Here is a 22,003-nt window from a genome sequence, read left to right as displayed (position 1 = left end):
GAATTTTCCCGAGCTGAGTCAAACTGTCGTGAATATTGGCATAACCAGTGTGCGAAATAAGGGGGAGCAAAGGGGTGCACAGCTCCCCTGGTGGTGACATGAGTTCCCCTGGCTGGAAACATTGTGAAATTTTGGGTGAGCGGTGCCTGCTCGGTGCCGGCCAGCACCGCATGGTGTGTGTGGCCACCCGGTCATGTCTGCCGGATCTGGTTGATTATTATTATCAGTTCATTATTGATTGTGCAATGCCGTGATTCACAGTTAATCGCGCTGCGCGCATTAAACAATTTTGTGGAAGCAGGAGGACGGCATGATTTACATTGTGCATGTGCTCGTGCATGAGCGCCCGTACCATACTGGAGCACACCCCCTCCAACCGTGCCAGAGTAATTTTAAGTTGATTTAATTAAACAGTCAAACGTTACTTTGGTGGTCTGTGGATTAATTTTTATCATGTGGATTGAAGTTTGCGTAGCCCATATAAATGCTCGGGAAATCTGTTGTTCAAATGAAATTAACCTGATCCATCGTTAGGGTTAGGGTTAGGCATTTTATGTAAATATTCTACATTAAGATATTAATGGTATCACCCATGTGCAACGAATTTTCTCTTTATAATTATCCTATGTCTGTTCTGTTGTAGGATAGTAATGCAACGACCAGCAGTTATACAGCGTTAGTAAGAGGTGTAGGCTATTAATTCAGGCATAGGACTGTGTGCAGTACTATTGTTAAGGTGTGCATATGAAGTGGTTTAAACTACCCATTAAAATGCATAGAAATGCAGGAAATTGAATCGTGATGCTGATGTGATGATCGTCTGTCTCAGTGGAAGTGCTGTAGCTTAGTGGAGTATAGGCTACTGATTGATGATGATCAGATGTGCTCGAAATTGATTGCATATGTGAATCATAGTGGACAGTTGAATTTATTTTTGTATTTATTTATTTGTTTATTTTTGCCCCATTCACCTTAAGGTAACAACAACAAAAACGAAAATTTCCAAAATTCCCAAGCTCAAATTTCCATTGAAACTTTTTTAAAACCTCATTCAAATTGATGACAAGAAAAAAAATGAAAATTCCCAAAATTCCTGAGCCGAATTTTCCCGGGAATTTTCGGAAAAATTGGAAAAAAAAGTGACAGCAAAAATCTCCTGAAAATTTCCAATATTCCAGAGCAAAAATTCCCACGGGAACTCTCGGAAATTTTCCGGGAAATTTACCGGAAACTTGCCACCCCTTTGCAACACTAATAATATCACTTCATTGCTTACCGTTTCACTGTTTTATAGTGTATTTTGGAAATGACTGTTGCTCTTCAAAGCTGATTATATGTTTATATATGGATTATATTGTATGATGTCATCTGATGTTCTCCAGCCTGTTGTCCTAAGTAACACTGATATGCCAACATTCCATGGAAGTCGTTTAGTGACTGCAGCACTCAGCTTTGCTGTGTTGACATATCTGTCCTTCATGCACTCCACAAATGTGGTTTAACAGCATCACTGCTCACAGTAATTCACAACTACAAGTACTGAAGCACTAAGTTAACAAAACATTGTTTGCAATTTAATTTTTGTGCTCCGACAGAATGACATTTCAGTGTTGCAGTATGGCCATATGGCTTTATTTCTGTCCAGAGATCCATCAGGAAGCTTCTTGGAAGAAAACTTGCCATCCAGACAACCTGTGGCCTGGTTGTCTTGTCGTTCATTTTGTCTGTTAGTGTTATTCAGTAGCTTGGTGATGGCAGCATGCACTGTGCCATGTGTGACGTTGCATTAGGTTAAGGGTCAAAAGTGGGTCAAATTCAACTTGAGTTCATTTTAAGGTGCTCAAATGAATCACATGTGTTAACACATTAACTTTTACAGCCCAAATTTATACTTAAAATAATTATTTTTGCCCCATTCCATCTGTTTGGCTCTTTTGATAGTTAGCAGTGTAAAGTGCAGGTAAATTTCGAACGGATTCATGCAACATAATGAAACTTGGTGGAAGGGTTGATCATGGGCTAAGGAAGAACTGATGTGGCATATCTTGACAATTGCTTAGAGTTGGTGGAGGTGTGCATTCTACTGAGTGCTTTTTTTAGTTTTGAAAAGGTTTTTATGCTCTGTCTTAGATAGAGGAGTGTCATTTAGAGAAATACCAAATTTCATCTTTCTAAACAAGCTTAATCCCATGATCCTTGTAATGGGGGGGATTGGTAACTTTGAATACCAAATGACTGAAAATATGTTTGAACAAACCACTTTTTAACCTTATAAAAGTCACCTTAATACACACAGGATAACAGCCTTTTAGGGTGTACATTGTCTTACTACTTCTTTCATCACTGTTTCACCATCTCTCTCTCTCTCTCTACACTCTTGGCAGTGCTGGTATTCCGTCAAAAAGGAGCCAAATGTTTTACTGCTGCTCCTGCTGCTCTCCTCCAGCTACTGTTTTAATACTGTCCCACTGAGATCAAACAAAATCACACCCACGCCTCAATTAACACTCTGGAATTACCAGAAGAACTTGACTGTTAACCACTCACCATGTGATAGGATCTCTTGGCTTGGTGTACACTTTTTCACTTATACAGTATAACTGTTATAACTATCAGAATAAGGTTACATTAACTTCATCAATACATTTACATCATAATAGAGAAATGTAATCAAATGATACCTGTGAAGACCTGGTTCTGCTTTATTATTTAAGTAGTTGGATCATTTGCAGTTGTCAACAGACAGATATGGAAGTTACTTTGAAAGATACCTGTTACTTTACATTAGGGGAAAGTGAACAACATATAAATAAATCCAAATTTAAATTTAATTCAGCTACCACTATGCCACTGTTCCATTTTAATTCTGTGCGGTGAAACACTCCAGCACTGTCAACAGCTGTGTAATTCAATCTTTCTGTACATGAAACTTCCATTGTAGCCACAGTCATATAAGCCAATTTTCCTATTCATTGACTAGCTGCAGCTTCTGGCATTCATTATAGTGATGGTAGAGGGCTTCCAATCATGCCTTAACTTAATGAGGGCCAGGCTAGCAGCAGGACTATCCTAATGAGGAGAGGCATCTGAGGGACCAGCTTATAGACAGGATGGAAAGTATAGGTTAATGGATGATCTACCCTAAAACGTAATTCTCAGAAGGTGTTGTGAACACCTCTGCTGACGCTGGAGTCAAGACAGTCAGTGGCAGCTTGCAGTGAATGGGAGGCTGCAATGAGACCCAACATGATATTTTTTGCAACAATATCAATAGTTCAGACTTGACAAAAGCACCAACATGATCTGCTGTATATGTACAATTGTATTCCGTGAACATTAGAATTGTAGCCTCTGTAAACATGGTAGATATTATCCATAAGGAGCAAAATTCAGTCTGGTCCTATATCAAATAATGTTGCCAAAAACCTTGTTGTCTTATTTGATCCCAGCCTAAACTTTGAGAACCATGTCAACAAACTTGTTCAGATTTGTTTTGATCACTTTAGGAGTATCTCTAGGATCAGATAGATTTTGAATTTTAAAAATATCATAAGATCATCATAAATGCCTCTATTTCTTTGTGTCTTGACTTTTGTAATGACATTTTATCATGTCTTCAGCAATAATAATAATAATAACAAAAAAAAAAAAAAAACCCACTTAATTGATTCCACATTGTACAGAATGCTTCTGCCATTCTTTTAACTAAAACTAGGAGAAGAGAGCATATTACAGTTATTTTTCTTCCCTGGTTGCCTGTCTGTTTTAGGACTGATTCAAAGATGTTGTTGCATACTTTTAAGGTTCATAACCTTGCTCCTAACTACATTTTAGAGTTTTGAACCCTTATGAGCCTGTGTGCAGCCTGAGGTCCTCAGGCAAGACCCTGCTGGCTGTCCCAGACTCAAGGCTAAAAACAAGTGACCATGCCTTTGCTGTCAGGCTCCTTGGCTCTGGAACAACCTGCCTGAGGACATCAGGCTTGCTAAATCAGTGCCTTAATTTAAATTGCTTCATAAAACTTACTTTTATCGAAAGGCCTTCTCATAATTTATGTTTTATGACTTTATTGCTTCACTCTATAATGATTTTGTTTTTACATTGAAGTTTATATTGTATTCATGTCAGGTTTTTATTTAGCTTCAGATTTTATTGTGTTATGTTATTTCATTTTATTCTATTTTGTAAAGCACTTTGTTTGCAAGCATGTCTGTACCTCCATATGTCTACATCTTTATTTTGAAGAGGCCATGTGGATTGTGTTTTAGGGTGGATTCTCCCTTTTCAAAGCTCTGGTTTAATGAGGGACAGGATAACAAGACAAGCTCCATTCTCCTCTTCCTCACCCTCACCCCAACACATACATACATACACACAACTTGTAAATTTCAGAGTGCTTTACTAGCACAATGTTGCTAGGAAACCTGGAGGCAATAAATGCAACATTCTCTCTAACACACACAGGAGAAAGTGTTGTGTTTTTGCACTGCTACCTGTGTGTTGTATCAGACATCAAAGTGTCTGGCCTGATGCTTATGTTTTACTCCATAGCGGGGAAAAAGGCTGACTTGTGAAACATCACACACTTTTCCCTCTGTACCTGGGATTACTTTTTAGTTGTCCTTTACCTTTACGTGCACTTACTTCAAGGCCTCCTCATCGACTGCTACACATAGTTTGACCCAATGACTAAATACAGCTTGTTGCTACAGGGACAGCTTTGGTTTTAGCATTGGGAGGGGTAATTAATTTACCATGCATATGCTTTCAGTTCTTATGCAAGTTTTTTCTCTTAACATTACTGCCTGCAACACATATTTTACAGCATATTTATTAGGGGCTGGCTCTCTCTGTACTCAGTACAGTAAGGCTGAGGTTACACTATACACAACATTTCCCCTGATTATAGGCCCGATTCCCAGCCAAGCCGAGTCAGGGCTAGTCAGTGCCAGCCTACAGCGTGCAGGTTCGGTCAGGGTGGCTGGATGGCACAGAGAATCCAAACATGTATGAGGGATACAGACTCATCTGGGCAAATCAGAGCCGTTACGATCACATCAAACATGTTTGATTTGATACAACTGGAATCTGGATGTAATTGTGTCGTAATTTTTCAGGTTTTCTGGTGTAGCTGGAAACAAGCCAGAAACGGTTCCTTGTCTTTTATTACACAAACTGAATGTTTCTGCACACAATACTCAAACATTGATACATTTTGTAACAGGGCAACATGTCTTCAGGTGGCAGTGTATTGAAAGAAATATTGTTGAACATAATGCTTTGATTCTCTCTGTCCTTCTCAGAGTTTGAATGGGGTTTCAGTCAGGACCTGTCAGCCATCTTGGTGAAAGAGGAGGAGCCCGATGTGGGTCAAAGGTTAGATCCGCCACCTCTGGATGGCCCACCTCCTGTCTTAAACCCTGCTCCCCCACACAGAGGGCTACCATGGAAACAAACAGTTAGCATGGTTAGTAGGATGCATGAATAGGGAACCAGTGTTGGTCCGCCATCTTGCCGGTCAATCAAAACAACTGTGTAATCGCTAAAAGAGAACATAGTCAGGATTTATCATCTTGTGTTTCTGTGCTAGATGATATGAAACAGCTTCATGAGGACCTGGCTGCCCATTATTTGAGGAAGTTAGATGCTGTCAGTCTGTTTGTACTGTCTGCCATGAAGTCTGTTTGGTTTAGGTGCCCAGATTTTTGGACATAAATCCGGGGACATTTGTGATTTTCTGACAAATACTGAGCATAACTGATATATTACAGAATGTGACAGAAATTATACACCCCCGTAAATGCTTGTGAACGACTTTAACAAATATTTGATCATTATCCCACTGACACTGTGCACAGTGATACCTCTGTGCATCAAGAATCGCTTGCTGGATTTAAAGTGGTTTAGTGTGGGGAACGCCCAACAAAGACTGTTTCTTTCTGATAGCACAGATGAGTACAATAGGTGGATGTATGTTTGTGTTTGCTCTTGATAACATAAATCGATATCAAAAGCCATGCAGCCTTTTTCTTTTCTTTCCTTATCATGTTTGTAGTCATTCCCATTATTTTAATCATATGCTCAGCAATTTGTAACCATCAAAAAGGGTGGTATGTTCATAGGTATAGCCTGTTAGTTATGTAACCTACTGTTAGCCTGTCATCAAAATCACCTGAGGATCGTGAAATAAGTCAACCAATTTCCTTTATTTAGGAGTAATGTACAGAACCTACAAAGCCTGAATCTTTTTTTCTTGTACACTAGAATAACCAGCAGAGTTTCACTCTGAGGCTGCAAGCCTTAGAGTTATATTAGCCAAACATACAGTAGTTATGTTAGCCAAACATACAATACATACATACAAATATACCCATTATACTCATCTTTGCCATCAGACAGAAGCAATTTTTGTTGGGCATTTCCCATACCAAACCACTAACTTAACACAACCAGCCTTGCAGTCATTCCTGCTTTACAGAGAATTTTTCCAATTGTTGCACCTAACACTGTGCAAAGTGTCGGTAGGGCAGTGGCAGGCAGAGCAGCGAATCAGACAGAATAAATGGCAACTGCTATGGATCAGGCAGACAGATATGAATCTCATTTAGTATATCAGCTGCACAAGTCTGTGCTGTGATCAACTCAATTTGAAGAAAATAAAAGGAGTCTTCAAAATGCTAACTCACTGTAAAATTGTCAAAACTAGACCGGCAGTTTGGTGGTCATAATTGAGATGTGATTTGAAATGTCAGCTGAAAACTTCCAAGTATTCTTCTAATGGCTAGTGTCGTTTGTATGTTTTTTATATAATTGTTTATGTTGCTGTTGTTTGTGTAGGAGTGTAATCATGATGACATTAAGCCAGTAGCCATCAAAGATGAACCCAGAGAGATTGGACAGTACCTCTGCCTGCCCAGCGGTACACACACACACACACACACACACACACTAAACCAAAATATGGACCAGCCAGTCTTTATCTAAATGGATACAGTCCAGTAATAACCACTTAGGTGCATGTAAGCTCCAATATCAAATGGCCTGTTTTGATGGCATTGGATGGGCTGGCATAGACATGGCTGATTTTTGCCTTGCTTTTTACCTGAGAAATAAGATTTTCATTCAGAAAATTCAAAGAAAAAGTATGTTTGTTTTAATGTGTTTTGGCATCCACCATTAGACAAAGGCCACCTACTCATGGATTTTTTTCCATTCAAAAGTTCATATTTAATTTTAAAGGGATGGTAAACCAAGTCAAAACAAGGAATTATTTTATTTTTTAGCATTATTCTTGAGTACTACCTTTATTATCCACCAAGATGTGACAGTTGGGGAAGGTCAATAACTGTTATAAAAAGCGATGCATTTTCTACAGTAATCCATCCCAGCAAGACTGGGTGGGGGTTCCCCATGAGTAATGTTATTGTCACAGTGCTGTTAAGACCAACCAACTGTAGTGAAACTATCTCGCTTGTTGGAACTAGCACTGCAACCCTATGTTAGAAAATATTTTTGCAAGCCAATAATACTATATAGCTCACTTGCTAAAAACTTACATTTTGGAGGCTTGTAGTTGTAGAGTTAAAGTGAGAAAGACCATAACTGACACACCTCTCCTTAAATCTGCATATTTAGAAGGAAGCCTTCGTGAGCTCTCACCTCTTCTAGTCTTTTGATACAATCCACAGCATGCCATACTAACAAGCTAATAGTGAATGTAACTATTGCTTGCTGAAGCTAGTGCATGCTAGCCCAGGTTAGCAGGTTCAGTTGAAGAGTCAATCAAACAGGGGTGGGAATAATAAAAACTCAGATTGTGTCATAATTGGATCACTCCACTCGTGTGAAAGTAACTTTTCAATTCCTCCCCAGCAAAACTGCTCGTTTTGGTTTAGTAGTTTACCATCCCTTTAACAGTGCATACTTATATAGAAGCACTAAGATGAAATTGTCCTCTTCAGAAGATGCTCTGCAGCTCCCCCCTACCCCTCCCAGCAGTAACCATGGAGACAGTGATGGCTCACTCCCCCCTTCCTCCCCACACCTCCTCCTGCCTCCCTCTTCCCCCCAGCCACAGCAGAGGCCGGGAGGTCGTGCCTCTTCCTCTTCCTCCTCTGCCATCTCTTCCTCACCTCTCCTCACTGCACCACATGTAAGTAACAGAACCCTTTATTACTCATTTCCTATCTTCTTCGGCTCTCATCTACACTTATTTCCTTTCCTAACTGCATGTTTTCTAACCTCCAAGAAAACCTAATCTTTCCCTAACCTTAACCAAGTGGTTTTTATGTCTAAACATAAGCATGTGACGCTGACATGTGATAAAAGCGAGAGGGCCTTATGCTTTCATCCTGATGTCCAAGGGTGTCTTTGGAAATGGTATTAGGCACAAAAGGGGCGTGACAAAGCTGTGGTATTTGACCTGGGAAAGACAATGTGTTGGAAAGATCAAGATTAGCTTTGTACTAAAAGGTATAATGCAAATAAAGCAGCATAGCAGTAGCTCATTCCTAATTCAAGTTAACCCACCAGACAATCATTCCCTTTTACTTCTCACTGAAACTTGCAAAAGGTTTTTTCATTTGAATTAGATTTTTCACAAATAAGTTGTAAAAAATGGAAATGTGTTTTTTTTATTATTATTATTATTATTAAAAAATCACTTCCAGCATTAAAACTCCATTATTGAGTGCATGGTCACGAGCACCTGCAATAGTTCATGGACCACCAGGAGACTGGGGACCACAGGTTGAAAACCCTGCCATAACTGAATTACAAATAATAATAACTGAATAACTGAAGCCTTGCTGTGAAACACTGAAAATATTGTACAGTAACACACTTGCACCATGAAGAAGTATGCTGTTTTCATGTTATACAATGACAGCCATGAGTGAATGGATAAGGTAGTTTGTAGTGATAGTAATAATTCTAAACTTTATTTATAAAGCACCTTTCAAAACATAGTTACAAAATGGTTCACAACTTGAAAGAAAGCAGAATCCAATAAAACAAAACAAAATAAAATAAAGTGGTATAACTATTTTTGGAGAGTAGACAGCAAGCAATGAAATAATTGCCAAAGAAGGGAGATCACAGGTGCCTTTGTTCAAAGTCAGATACAGATTCTTTTAAGTAATCTTTTATGTTTTTTTTTTTTTTGTTTGTTTTTTTGCATTTCTTCTTTATTGGGCAGTGATAATAGAGAAAGACAGGAAATTCAGGGCAGAGGGAGAGAATGACATGCAGCAAAGGGCCCAGGCCTTAATCAAGCCTGGGCCACTTTGACAAAGATAAAATAACATAACAATACATGGTACACGCTCTACAAGGTGAGCTCTGTGAAGACCACACTGACCAATACTGACAATCCAATTATGTTGCCATTTCTGTGAGGGAACAAATTCAACTTGACTGATTTTGGTTCACTGTCCAGAAGCTGCAGGATTCATTTAAAAATACAATTTGAAATCAATTCTAGATGCTGAGGAAACATTGGTTTCATTTCAAGAAGCTGGAATGTTCATTTAAAAATATCATAAGAAACTGGTTCTAGATGATAGGGAAACATTTGTTTCATTGTCCAGAAGCTGCATGATTAATTTTAATAAGCCATTTATGACTGGTTTTAGATACAAAGAAAACATTTGTTTCATTGTCCAGAAGCTGCAGGGTTCAGGACCCCTGCTGTTGACAGAAGAAGAGAAGAGGACCCTGGTTGCTGAGGGTTATCCAGTGCCCAATAAACTTCCTCTCACCAAAAGTGAAGAGAAGGCACTGAAGAGAGTCCGACGAAAGATAAAAAACAAGGTAGGTAGATTAGTAGACAGGTACATAAATTGGTAAGTTGGTGGGTAGGCAGATACTGGTTCATAGCAAGGTTGATGAGGAAAGGGCCACAAAAATGATTCAGATAAAAAAACCGACACCAGATAAAAATAAAACAGGTAAAAAAATACTTAAATAGAAGTAGCTTAACCCATTAGAACCCAGACCCATTTATTCTTGAAGGAAAATTATATGGGTTGTAACACAGACCAAGTGGAATGCATGGAACACATTTTTGAAGTTTGTTTTGAAATAGCGCCACATAGTGTCAGAGATCTGTAATGTTACATATATGTCACGTTGGGCGTTTTTGGCAACTTAAATCGTCATTTGAAAAGAAATCAGCATGACATTTTCTTTTGCTTTGTAACATTAATTTGACAAACATGTGCATAATGCAAAAAAACCCAAAAAACTTTTCCAATAACAAATCATCACATGTGTAACCCTCCTGTTATGTTCAAATTTACGAACATCTTTTATGTTTGGGCTCAGTTTGACCCCAGCAGTTTAAACCTCCACAAAATTATTATACCTAAAATTGTTACCAAAGTTTATGTGTCTTTATGTTTCTTTGTTGACAACCTAAATAGCCCTTTAAATAAAACATAACTCTCCCCGACCCCCACTTACACATCCAGTATTCCTAGTACACCATTATGAAAAAATATGCAAATCACCATAAAATCTCACTGGTTGACCTAAAATTGGAAAGAAATATAAATTTTTGGTGTTTTAATGGCTTTATATTATTTCTAAGTACAGATTTTTGTTATTTATAACTGATGCAAGTGTGTTCAGGACATTGAAAACATGTTTGGTTGCGGTACTTCATCCAAATCACCTGATTTTACTGCTATCTGAATCACCAGACCCACTTGACCCATCACTTTCTATTTCCTCTTTGCTGGGAATGTAATTAGGATCTTCAGGGTCTTCATCTGAGCTATCTTCACATCCCTCAAACTCACTGTTGTCCCTTGTGATGACAGCTAGTGCATCCTGAACCCTGTATTGGATTTTGTTACTCATACTGCAGAAAAACAAAGCAAAAAACAAAATGATGTTAATATGGGACCAACATAGGATACTAAAATCTCTAAAATTTACTGAGAGGAGTGTCTCTGCTAAAGCTGTGGTGTAATTACAGAACTGACACACAATGCATATTTAATTTTATTAATTATTGATTGAATTTGATATTATTTTAATGTTAACATTTTTAAATTATGTTTTAAATTGAACAACAGAGAGTATATTCATTCAAAATAACTGAATCAGCTAATTTAATTGAGCAGTTCATTGCCATTTTTCTTATTGTGACACGGGCGTCACATAGAATTTTACATGACTTTTTTAAGACTAAGGGCCCGATGTGACATATATGTCACAGCAATGTTTTCTTAAGTTGTTTTATATGAGTTTCTTCAAAAAATGAGGTCAGAACAGGTTAAATACAGTAAGGAGCATGTTATAAAATAATTTGCATCGTGAAATGAGTGGTGACTCACTTTTATTGACAAAAAGCAAGCTTTTTGAAATGAGTTGCCTCTGTGAAATGTGCCAACTGTGCTGGCCACCATGTTGAAAATGTTGTCATGGATACACAGACTGACAGAGTGTCACATGACTGCACCAGGATGTTGAGTAGATGTCACTTAGGGACTTTATGAGTTAAAAATCAAACATAAACATGTATAAGGGGCTTTCCAGGACATTTGAAGGCTGTGTGACACCTGTGTCACCGTGGGTCCTTATGGGTCAAGTTAAACATTTACAGGTCAACAACACTTCTGCTAGACATTTCTAATTGTTCAACATCTTAAAAGCCATGGTCTGATTTTTGGAAACTTGTTTAACTGGATTACAGACTTTACCTCATATATAATTAATATACTGGTCTTTCTCTCAATTGTCTGTCTTTCCATTTAGATCTCAGCTCAAGAAAGTCGAAGGAAAAAGAAAGAATATGTGGAATGTCTGGAGAAAAAGTAAGACAGAGAGGAATTTCTCATTTTCTCTCTCTTTTTCCACTTCTCCTCTCCCTGCAGATTTACCTGTCTGTCTGTCTGTCTGTCTTGATTTTCAAACCCTGTTCTCTCATTGTAGTTAGGTGTCAACAAGACACTGATACTTATCTGACCAGATACAACAGTTAGCTGATCCTGTGGTTTTTAAAGTGGGGTCTGGGGACCCTCAAGGGTTCTTGAGGGTCTTCCAGGGGGTGGAGCATAAAGGCGAGTAGGTTAATTTCACTGTAATTTAATTACGTCTTTAAACGTAAGCAAGCATTTAAACACATAATTTTAATAATCTTAAGAAAGAATTGCTAAGTTTCTTGTCATTTTGCTCGACTCTACTCGGTTTGAGAGCTTTTCCATTAGGTGGTAGTACCTGGTAGCAGATACTATTTTGGTACCTACTCAGCCGGGGTTCCAAGCGAGCTGAGTCGAGCTGAGTCGAGCCGAAATGTGACATAAACGCTGTGCAGGCAACTGATTGGACAGGGAGCGATGACACATGAGAGCGACTCCTGCACGGAAACCAAACCCGGCATTAAAAAAAAAAAAAAAAAAAAAAAAAAAAACGCAACAGCGACCGTGCGCGTTGATCATCGCTGAAGTTGGCAAAGTCAGAAAATGGCAAGCAAACCGGTACCGTGGTAAAATGAAGAGGTGGAGACTTCTGAGCTTGGTGGCGGCCCAAAGAATCCAGAGGGAGCTGGACGGTGCGCCACCTTGCTATGACGACTCCACCCACGGTGAGCTGGTACTCAATTGTAATGGAAAACCACCTAAACCGTGTTGAGGCAAGTAGAGTCGAGCCGAGTCAAGCCAAGTAGGTACTAGTGGAAAAGGGGCATGATAGTATGACATAAGTATGACACGTGGACAAAATACCTTTTCATATCAAAGCCCTGAGGGAAAAACCTCTTGAAGAGGGGGTCCAAGGCTTATTTAGAGTCAACTTGGGGGTCCAGAATGTGGAAAAGTTTTAAAATGTGTGTTCAACACTGTTTCCCTTTCACAGTGTTTCAGTTCTAACCTTCATTCAACATGAGCACTGCTGACCAAGACCAAACAACAACGCTTACTTGCTATAATACAGTACATTCATCCTCTTATACACAAAAAACACCTTGACTGAAACTTGTCTTAATTTATATTATTACAGACAGTGTTGGGGTAACACATTACAAAGTAACACATTACAAAGTAATGTGTTACTGTAATCACATTGCATTTGTCTGTAACACAGTAATGTAATGCATGACTGCTCCTAAATTCAGTAATTACATTACAGTTACAAATCAAACAATTGTGGCTTTACTTGCATTACATATGTTCTTCAATTATTTGCATAATGGGCGGTTATAAAAAAAAAAAATAGCCTTCATGCATGCTTCAGCAACTGTCGCCTGACCTCGTGCGAGTAGCCACCTCACTTTGGGGTAGCGTGTGTGCTGGAGATAGGACAGAGGAGTCTATAACTTTTAGGCGTGGAGATACCGTATTTCACCAATTAATCGCCCGGCCGCAAATAGCCGCCTGGTTCTATTAAACACCTGGGGTCTGCACCCATTTTGCGTATTAAACGCCCACCCGAATAACCACCGGGGCGATTATTTGCATTATATTGAGGTAACCCAAAATAAGGCTATTCACCTTATTTTTGCAGAAGTAAACAGTTAGCCGCACAATAACTCTGCGGCACTCGACCGACTATAAATATGTTGGACAGTAACTGTCATCACAATAATGGCCTGGTGCAGGTCTGTGCAAAAATAAATAAAGGCCTGCAGCAAATAGCCGCCTGGTTCTTTTAAACGCCTGGGGTCCAAGTTGATTTTGCATATTAAATGCCCGGGCTATTAATTGGGGAAATACGGTATGTACATTACTTCTAATTTGTTGCGTGAGGGTTAGGTTAGGGAAACAATACACTCGATATCTCACTCACACTCCATCTCCAATTTCGGTAGTACGAGCGGCTTTGGTTGTGAGTTTTCGCGTGAAAGGTCACTGACCCACATCCGTTACTGAGCTGCCAAAACCCTGAAGAACAACCCGCCTTGACTGAGGTTCAGGGTCAGTGTGAAACCATGTGGCAGAACCTGACGCCCGGTACTGGGATTCAGGAACTGTCAGACGTGGTCCAGCCTTATGGAGTCACCCCTTCCCCTCAAGTCGTTACGTGTTGCAACAAATTGGGGCCCTGGTCCTAATAATAAATCTATGCCTAGGAGCGCTTCATGGGGTCAGTGGGGGGATGGGTCCTGTTGTTACAGGCTTCTGTCCCTCCACATTCCCCAGCTATCACAAAGGTCCGGTAACTGTTTTTGTTTTAATAATGGCAGAAACAGGAGGCGTTGTGTCCATGCTACACACGCAAGGGGTGGGGGGCTGTTTTACAAAAACAAAATGGCTGCCGTCCGAGGGCACAAAATGGCCGCCGGGTGCCCAAAATGGCCGCGGGGTGGGGGGGTGGGGTTCTTGAGCAGACAAAATGGCTGCTCGGCTAAGGTTTAAGTTTAGGTATGAACTAAAAGAGGTTAAGGTTAGGGTGAGGTGTAAATTAAAAAGGTTAAGGTTAAGATCAGGTTAAGTTTTTGATCACCCCATGAACTAAAAGAGGTTAAGGTTAGGATAAGGTTAGGGTTAGGAGTAAATTAAAATGGTTAAGGTTAGGATTAGGATAAGGTTAGGTTTAGGTGTAATTTAAAAGGTTAAGGTTAGGATAAGGTTAGGGTTAGGTATAATTTAGAAAGGTTAAGGTTAGAGTGAGGTTAGGTTTAGGTGTACATTAAACAAAGGTTAATTTAGGGTATTTTTTAGATTTAGGGATAAGATTAAGGATGGAGGATTAGGGTCTAGTCTTACTGTTTTAGAGAGAATACGTATTAAATACGGAGATGGTTGGCAGTTGGACTTGTAAGTTGGTAGACTTGTAAGATTTGTTTAGTATGAGACCATATGACTGGACCTGACGCCTGGTACTGGGATTCAGGAACTGTCAAACTTGGTCCAGTCAGCACAGATGTTTGGCAGTTTGGGTGTGCAGAGAGTTTTTTGTTTGCTACGAGACCAGATGGCAGGACCTGACGCCCGGTACTGGGATTCAGGAGCCGTCAGATCTGGTCCAGTTAACGCCGAGGTTTGGTAGTTGGGAGATTCGGATTTGTTTGTTGATGTGAGACCATGTGGCAGAACCCGACACCTGGTACTGGGATTCAGGCTCCCCCAGACATGGTCAAATTTTTTTTTTTTTTTAAATGAATTGCTATTTCTTTTGGTTTGTTTTGGGCTGGTTTTAATTTTGGGTGGCAGAGTGTCTTGACGCTTGCTTTTAAGTAGGGGGCTGTATGTGTGCACCCACGCCCACATACCCACCCACACATATATCTGTGTGTGTGTATATGTGTGGCATCAATGCACCCATACTTCCCCCCATTTTAGTTCCTAAAGTTTGGGTTGACTATGGAACATTTCATCAGTAGTGTCACCACAGAATCATCGAGGGTTTCAGCCGTTTACACACTAGACCCTCTAGACACGGGTGATACCATTAATATCTTAATGTAGGATATTTACATAAAACGCCCCAATGGATCAGGTTAATTTCATTTGAACAACAGATTTCCCGAGCATTTATATGGGCTACGCAAACTTCAATCCACATGATAAAAATTAATCCACAGACCACCAAAGTAACGTTTGACTGTTTAATTAAATCAACTTAAAATTACTCTGGCACGGTTGGAGGGGGTGTGCTCCAGTATGGTACGGGCGCTCATGCACGAGCACATGCACGATGTAAATCATGCTTCTTCCTGCTTCCACAAAATTGTTTAATGCGCGCAGCGCGATTAACTGTGAATCACGGCATTGCACAATCAATAATGAACTGATAATAATAATCAACCAGATCCGGCAGACGTGACCGGGTGGCCACACACACCATGCGGTGCTGGCCGGCACCGAGCAGGCACCGCTCACCCAAAATTTCACAATGTTTCCAGCCAGGGGAGCTCATGTCACCACCAGGGGAGCTGTGCACCTCTTTGCTCCCCCTTATTTTGCACACTGGTTATGCCAATATTCACGACAGTTTGACTCAGCTCGGGAAAATTCCCGAAAATTCCCTGGAAATTCATTATAATGTAACATGTTTGCATGCATATCTGCTTCTAACAAACCAAAATGCTTATTATGTATACATATATATGACCCGGTGAATGCAGTGAATATAAATTCCCAAAAATTCCCCCAAAATTCCCATTTATTCCCGTTAATTCCCATTAATTTCCGAAAATTCCAATGGAAATTTTCCAACTTTTGCAACACTAGTCTTTGTTGTGCCTTATTGGTAGTAGAGCTGTCCAGCTTTTTAATTTCCTTTTGGACCCATCGAACTGTCACTGTCCAGGCCTCTCTCCACCTGGTCGTGTTAGTCTGGGTGATTTCCCATTCTGTATCCTGTGCCAATTTGAGGAAATGGTTGGAAATTTTTAGGAGAGAGGTTTGTATCCAATCTGCTGTTGCCATGTCTGACAATTGGAGGCCAAAAGGTTGCAGTAGGCCTGCAATTTGTTTGGGGTTGTTTAGGAGAAGGTCCCGGTATTCCGCCTGTTGTACTTCACCTTGGTGGTGCAAGTACTTCAGGTACTTTTTAAGATTTTTACTCAGAATTTTAAAGTCGTCCATTGCCATTTTTAATTTTTGGCTTGGTTTTAGGTTCAAATGGGAAAAGTTTGAGGAAATGAAGCGCCTGTGGTCCCGTTGCAACCTCGCTAGTCCTCTAAGCTTGGACTAGAGGCTGTTAATTTGGAGGGTAGTGATCGGTTGAAAAAGCCCAATTGGTTAGGCGGTTTGATCAGATTTGACGTGTGTGGTGCAGTATGGACTGTTGTGTGGTTGCAGCTAGCCTCCAGTAGAAAACTGGGTCACAATTAAGGCCTTTGACACCCTGAGGCCGCCCTTCCTGCGTGCTGTCTCCAAGTGAGACCCAGGGGGGTTGTATACTTACTAGAATAGCACAAGTAGGACTCTTGTTGGCACCGTGAGGTATTCCTGAGTCTACCCAGAGCTATTTTGCGGGTTCTCCGATGTTCTTTTCTGCTCCGGCTGTTTTCCCCTGGTGGACGGTGGTCACCCAGGAGGGAAGGTGCAGAGAGAAAGAGAATGAAGGATTTCGCTTTATTAAGTTTAGCAATTAAAATTGCTGTTGTTTTTAAGTGAAGTTTGAAGTCTAGGAGATTCTTCTTTGCTTCTTCTTCTTCTTCCTCTTTCTCTTCTACTTCAGTTCTTGTGATCTTCAGTTCTACAGGTGCAGAGCTCTTGTTGTTAGGGTCTTCAGGAGAGATTAGGGTTAGGGTTAGGGTTAGGGTTAGTGCAACCTGTGCCCAGGCCAGGAACAACTATCCACTGCTGTGAACAAAACATGAAATGGGCTGCTTTTCACTGGCATTGCTGTTGGATTTTTAGTGTTACTTTATTAAAGAATAAAGCATGAAAGAAATATCTTGAGCATGTCTGTCACATTAAGATGGGGATTTCTGCTGGTACATAGACATATAGGGCTCTATTTTCGCAGACCGGGCAAGGCGGGGGCGCAGCGCAGCTGTGCTTCGCCAACTGGGTGTGGCCAAGTGGATTTTGCAATTTTGGCATGCCGTGCGCCGTTGCGCAAGTACTCCGCCGTTCCTCCTACCAGCGCAAGGGAGGAGAGAAGGCGTGGTGTGGGTTTGACACAGCCGATTCACTTTTAACCAATCAAATGAGCCCCTGTCCTCACCTTTAAAATGCGCTGCATGAAGGTGTAATGAAAGTTTACACTATTGACATGGAGGTCTACTGCCCCAGGTGAGGCGGAGCCGGTGTAGTGAAACTTTGGCTGACAGGCGCGCAGCGCAGTGCGCACACGTCACCAAAACCTCAAGGGCAGGTTTCCGGAATGTCAGGTACATTAACAATGCAGTAAATACCGACAAAAAACACTATACAGTGGTCCCTCGCTATAGCGCGGTTCACCTTTCGCGGCCTCGCAGTTTCGCAGATTTTTTTTAGTGCAATTTTGCATGCTTTTTTTTTTTTTTTTTTTTTTAACAGCGCATTGTGTTCTACGTCCTGATTGGCTAAGGGAGAGCCCGTGCATTGTGTTCTGCGTCCTGATTGGCTAAGGGACTGTAGACCATTGTCAATCAATCTCCTCCGTGCCGTGTCTCCTGTACAGTACAAAATGCGTTCACTCTATAATACTGGACTTATTTTTCTACGAAGGTTTGAACTTTGAGAGTTTAAACAAGAGAGAAAAGTGAGAAAATGTTAATGCCTGTCTGAGAAAAGTGTATAAGGTGTGTATTGAGGGCTTTTACAGCCTTAAAACATCTATAATAATTGTAAAAAATAAAGCTGACTACTTCGCGGATTTCGCCTATTGCGGGTTATTTTTAGACCGTAACTCCCGCGATAAACGAGAGACCACTGTACCACATAAATTTATCTCCATATCGACCATATCGTCCCATCACAACTGATGTCAGATCAAAGGAGATTGGCACCGTTTGTGCTGATTGTGAGGTTTGGTGATGTGTGCATGCTGCCCGCCTGTTAGCCAAAATTGCACTACACCGGGTCCGCGGCCGGGAAAACAGAGCCCATAAGGTTCAATATGATATTGTTACATGACAATACAACTCAGGCGATGTTGGAGAGTAATGCACAACTAATGTGATGAGTAGTGTAACTAATTACACTAAGTAATGCATTACTTTTTTAAGTAACGACCCCAACACTGATTACAATACATTTCATTTATAAAAAAAGCACATCAAAAGTTTGTATTGAGCACATTTAAGAGCATAGTATGATTGATTTCCACTGTCTCTAACTTCTCTAACAAATGACTGGTTACTTCTCCCCTCACAAACAGAAAAAAGAACATCTTTTATGAGAGAGAGAGATTTTGCTTACAAGAAAACATAATGCATGCTGGTGCATTATATCAGCACACTCCTCTTCTTTACCTTCACTCTGTCTCCGCCCTCCTCCTACTCTTGTTTGGTTTAAGAACATCAAAAGTGAAGTCAGTTCTCCTCTTCTTCATCTTTCTATTCAATTCTGCCTATGGCAGGACTCCAACAGCCTGCTGAACACATGGGTCAAACTCAAAGCATCCACTGCTATGAAAAGACAAGGGAGAGAGAGTGAGAGAGAGAGAGAGAGAGAGAGAGAGAGAGAGAGAGAGAGAGAGAGAGAGAGAGAGAGAGAGAGAAAGATGTCTGCACTCAGACATGACTAAAAGAATGCACTCAGTAGAGTGCAGATCTCCACCAGGTGTATTTGCCTTTCTCCGGTGTTCCAAAAACCAGCTGAGGACTTAGACAGATACACAGACACATGTACAGAAAAAACATATTTCTCTGCTGTAAGACTTCTCAACGCCCAAGTCAACAGAATGTGAAATTATGGAGGAAAAAATGTTTTTAATATGTAGAGCTCAGCCAAAAAAATGACCTAATAAAAATGTTTTGCTTGTCAGTCTGTGGATGCACAGCCTCCTAGGTGGGCCCTCGCACAAATGTGTCGTACATCATAACTGGTAGGCATGCCAGCCCCTCAAAAATGGAAAAAAATATTACACAGGTTTCGTGGTCGACCATGTTTGGGCCTTCAGAAAACAACTTTGTATTTGCCCCAGCTGCTTGATTTTTTTCAGAGCTTTGAGATACATACATGGACTGTTCAAAGCATTAATGGTTAGTCAGATATATGCATCGGTTTCTGGATGGCAGCCTCTCCAAATCCAAAAAAAGGTTTTCGTGTCAGATTTTCATTGGCCCATAAGTGCATGTGGGAATGTATTAAAAAATCTGATCTCTGTTTTAATTTAAAGTTCCAAGCTTACTCTTTCTTGGGATATAAAACATTTTTTCTTCATGCAAGTTCTTCATTTTTAATTTTTTTTTTTTATCTGTAGACGGTCTGTCGTCGGGTTCAAGGGTCGGGGTAAAATACCTGGCCTGCACAACGGCCATAAACAATACAGAAAATAAATAAACGTCTTTTCAACCGAAAGCAATGGGTAACTCTCTCAATATAGGCTACATAGTGATGGCAGGTGAGTAACTATTTCACTCGCCACTGAGTGTGTTGCCATGGTTACTCGATAGCGTCTGACAAGACGTTATGATCACTCAGCATAAAATAATCAAACAAAATGTAAAACTACAGGGATTATTCACGTAAAGGCTAGACTTTCTGACAACAAAACAAACATTAAAGCTGCAAGCAGCTTTGGATGGGCCCTCGCCCCCCCGTGCACGTCGGGGACAGCACGCGTGTCGAAGTGCAGACAATTCGTCTGTTTGTGCCAGTTGTAAGGGTATTTTTCGGTGCTTTTATTTTGAAAGAGTTTTGGGCTTTTATTTTGAAAGGCCGCAGGCTGTGGCACGATTAGAATTCTCATTGGGCCTGAAAATTAAGACCCGACCCGACCCAGGCCCTAATTAGCCGAACTTCAGGCCCGACAGCCCGATAAAGCCCAAAAAAAAATCGCCAAATTCGCCATTATTTAGCAGCGCCGGTGGCTCAAATTCTAGTAGCAGTGAGAGAACGGACATAATAGTTGGCGAAAGGCAGCTTCAAATGTTCAGTTGTTCATAAAACATAAAAGTAGGCTATTAATTTCTCCGTTCTCTACTTCTCTGTTGTAAAGTGTCTGTATAAATTAGAGATTTTATTCTAACCCCTGAGCCTACATAACATCATTCTGAGTTTCCGACTCACCTCTTGTCCTCCAGGGCCAGCGGGACTCTGCACGTCTTCAGTCGGACAGTATTGGGAATAAATAAATACTATAAAGGCTTTGTTTGAATCTTTGTTCTTCCTAAGTCATTATTATTGATTGAATATTAAGCAATGTATCAGATACTTTAACTCTATAATAATCCAACACTTTATTAAAAATATACGTTTATATGTGACACCTCAAACCCCTGTTTGAGGTGTCACATCTCGGTCACTGTTTGAGTTACAGACTTTATTCAAAGCTTAAACGAGTCACGAGACTCGGATCTATAAATCTCCCATTTACATGATTTTGCTATCTTTTACCGTTTTTGAGTTATGGCAGTTTTAGTTTGAGAGTGTTTTCTGCTCCCTCTGAGGTCTTACAATGGGTGTGTATTGCGCATTCCTGAGGCAGCTAGAGTGAGTCACATGTCCAGGCAGAGTGCAGAGCAGAGCACACCAGAGTCAAAAACGCTTGAAAACTCTTCACAGCTCCCACAAACTTGGTCCAATCCACATCAAAACTACATATTTTTGTAGGAATTTTCACCCTCTTTCCATCTGCATAGTTTTCAAAGCCATCAGACCTTTACTTTAGACTCCAGGGGCTTAATTAATGCCAAGTGTCAGCCTCTTCACACCAAACGTGAGAACGTGAACTTTGCAACGCAAATTGGGACATTTTTTCGTCAGACCTGGTGTGCTTGCCGAATTTGGTGAGTTTTTGAGCATGTTTAGGGGGTCAAATTAAACGTTATTTGGACGTAAGAAGAAGAAGAAGAAGAAAATGAAGAAAGAAACACTACAATAACAATAGGGCCCTCTTCCAGAGAGGCGAGGGCCCTAAAAATACAACAGAAATATATATGGATCATGTAGCAATGGGTTTGGTTGACCAATTACATCGCCAGCTTGTTACAGTGTAATACGTTCATTCAACTTAAAAGACAGAAGAAAAAAAGTGAAAACTCACCAAAACCGTCTTCAACCGATTCATTAATCGCCACTCTGGTGTAGTAGGGTAGATTCTCGGTTTGGTAATGGATAACTTTTCTTAAAGATGTTTGTAATTTATGTTAGATCCTGCACTGATTGGTTTCGTGTCGTTTCCATCTTTTTTGATGGTCTTTTCTGTTGGTCTTCTGAGCTGAGCTAGTTCGCATCATAGATATCTATAATAAAGGCTAGATGTCTCGTCAGCGCTGCCGGCCAATGGAGTCGCACGTCCACACATGGCGGCCATCTTGCCACAGTCAGCTCGCTCACCTATAACATTGTGTGGTAGTGGTGCATGTACTTTTAAATAACCATAACTTGCTCAATTTTCTACAGATTTTCAAATGGTGTGGTTTGTTATGAACGTCAGAGGTGTAGTTATAATACTG

General features: G+C 40.4%; 2 protein-coding genes across 5 annotated transcripts in view; one reads left to right on the top strand and one right to left on the bottom strand.

Annotated features, from left to right (window-relative positions):
- Nucleotides 1-22,003, top strand: part of creb3l1 (cAMP responsive element binding protein 3-like 1) — an 86,343-nt gene that overhangs the window by 39,080 nt on the left and 25,260 nt on the right. For 3 of the 4 annotated variants that reach the window (XM_030070706.1, XM_030070690.1, XM_030070714.1), the window contains exons 4-8: nucleotides 5,304-5,467; nucleotides 6,838-6,919; nucleotides 7,962-8,152; nucleotides 9,664-9,810; nucleotides 11,761-11,819. In XM_030070706.1, coding sequence (XP_029926566.1) covers nucleotides 5,304-5,467; nucleotides 6,838-6,919; nucleotides 7,962-8,152; nucleotides 9,664-9,810; nucleotides 11,761-11,819 — 643 coding nt within the window. The remainder of the gene's footprint in view (nucleotides 1-5,303; nucleotides 5,468-6,837; nucleotides 6,920-7,961; nucleotides 8,153-9,663; nucleotides 9,811-11,760; nucleotides 11,820-22,003) is intronic. The other variant, XM_030070699.1, reaches the window with a different exon arrangement.
- The window catches only part of harbi1 (harbinger transposase derived 1), a 62,521-nt gene continuing 50,247 nt past the window's right edge, over nucleotides 9,730-22,003 (bottom strand). Inside the window, exon 8 of the mRNA XM_030070741.1 lies at nucleotides 9,730-9,777. The gene's annotated coding sequence lies outside the window, so the exon portion shown is untranslated. The remainder of the gene's footprint in view (nucleotides 9,778-22,003) is intronic.

The sequence above is a fragment of the Myripristis murdjan genome, chromosome 2, assembly GCF_902150065.1.
Source record: "Myripristis murdjan chromosome 2, fMyrMur1.1, whole genome shotgun sequence".
NCBI classification, from domain to species: domain Eukaryota; kingdom Metazoa; phylum Chordata; class Actinopteri; order Holocentriformes; family Holocentridae; genus Myripristis; species Myripristis murdjan.
Note: the sequence above shows the minus strand (reverse complement) of the source record. Positions and strands in the feature narration are given on the sequence as shown.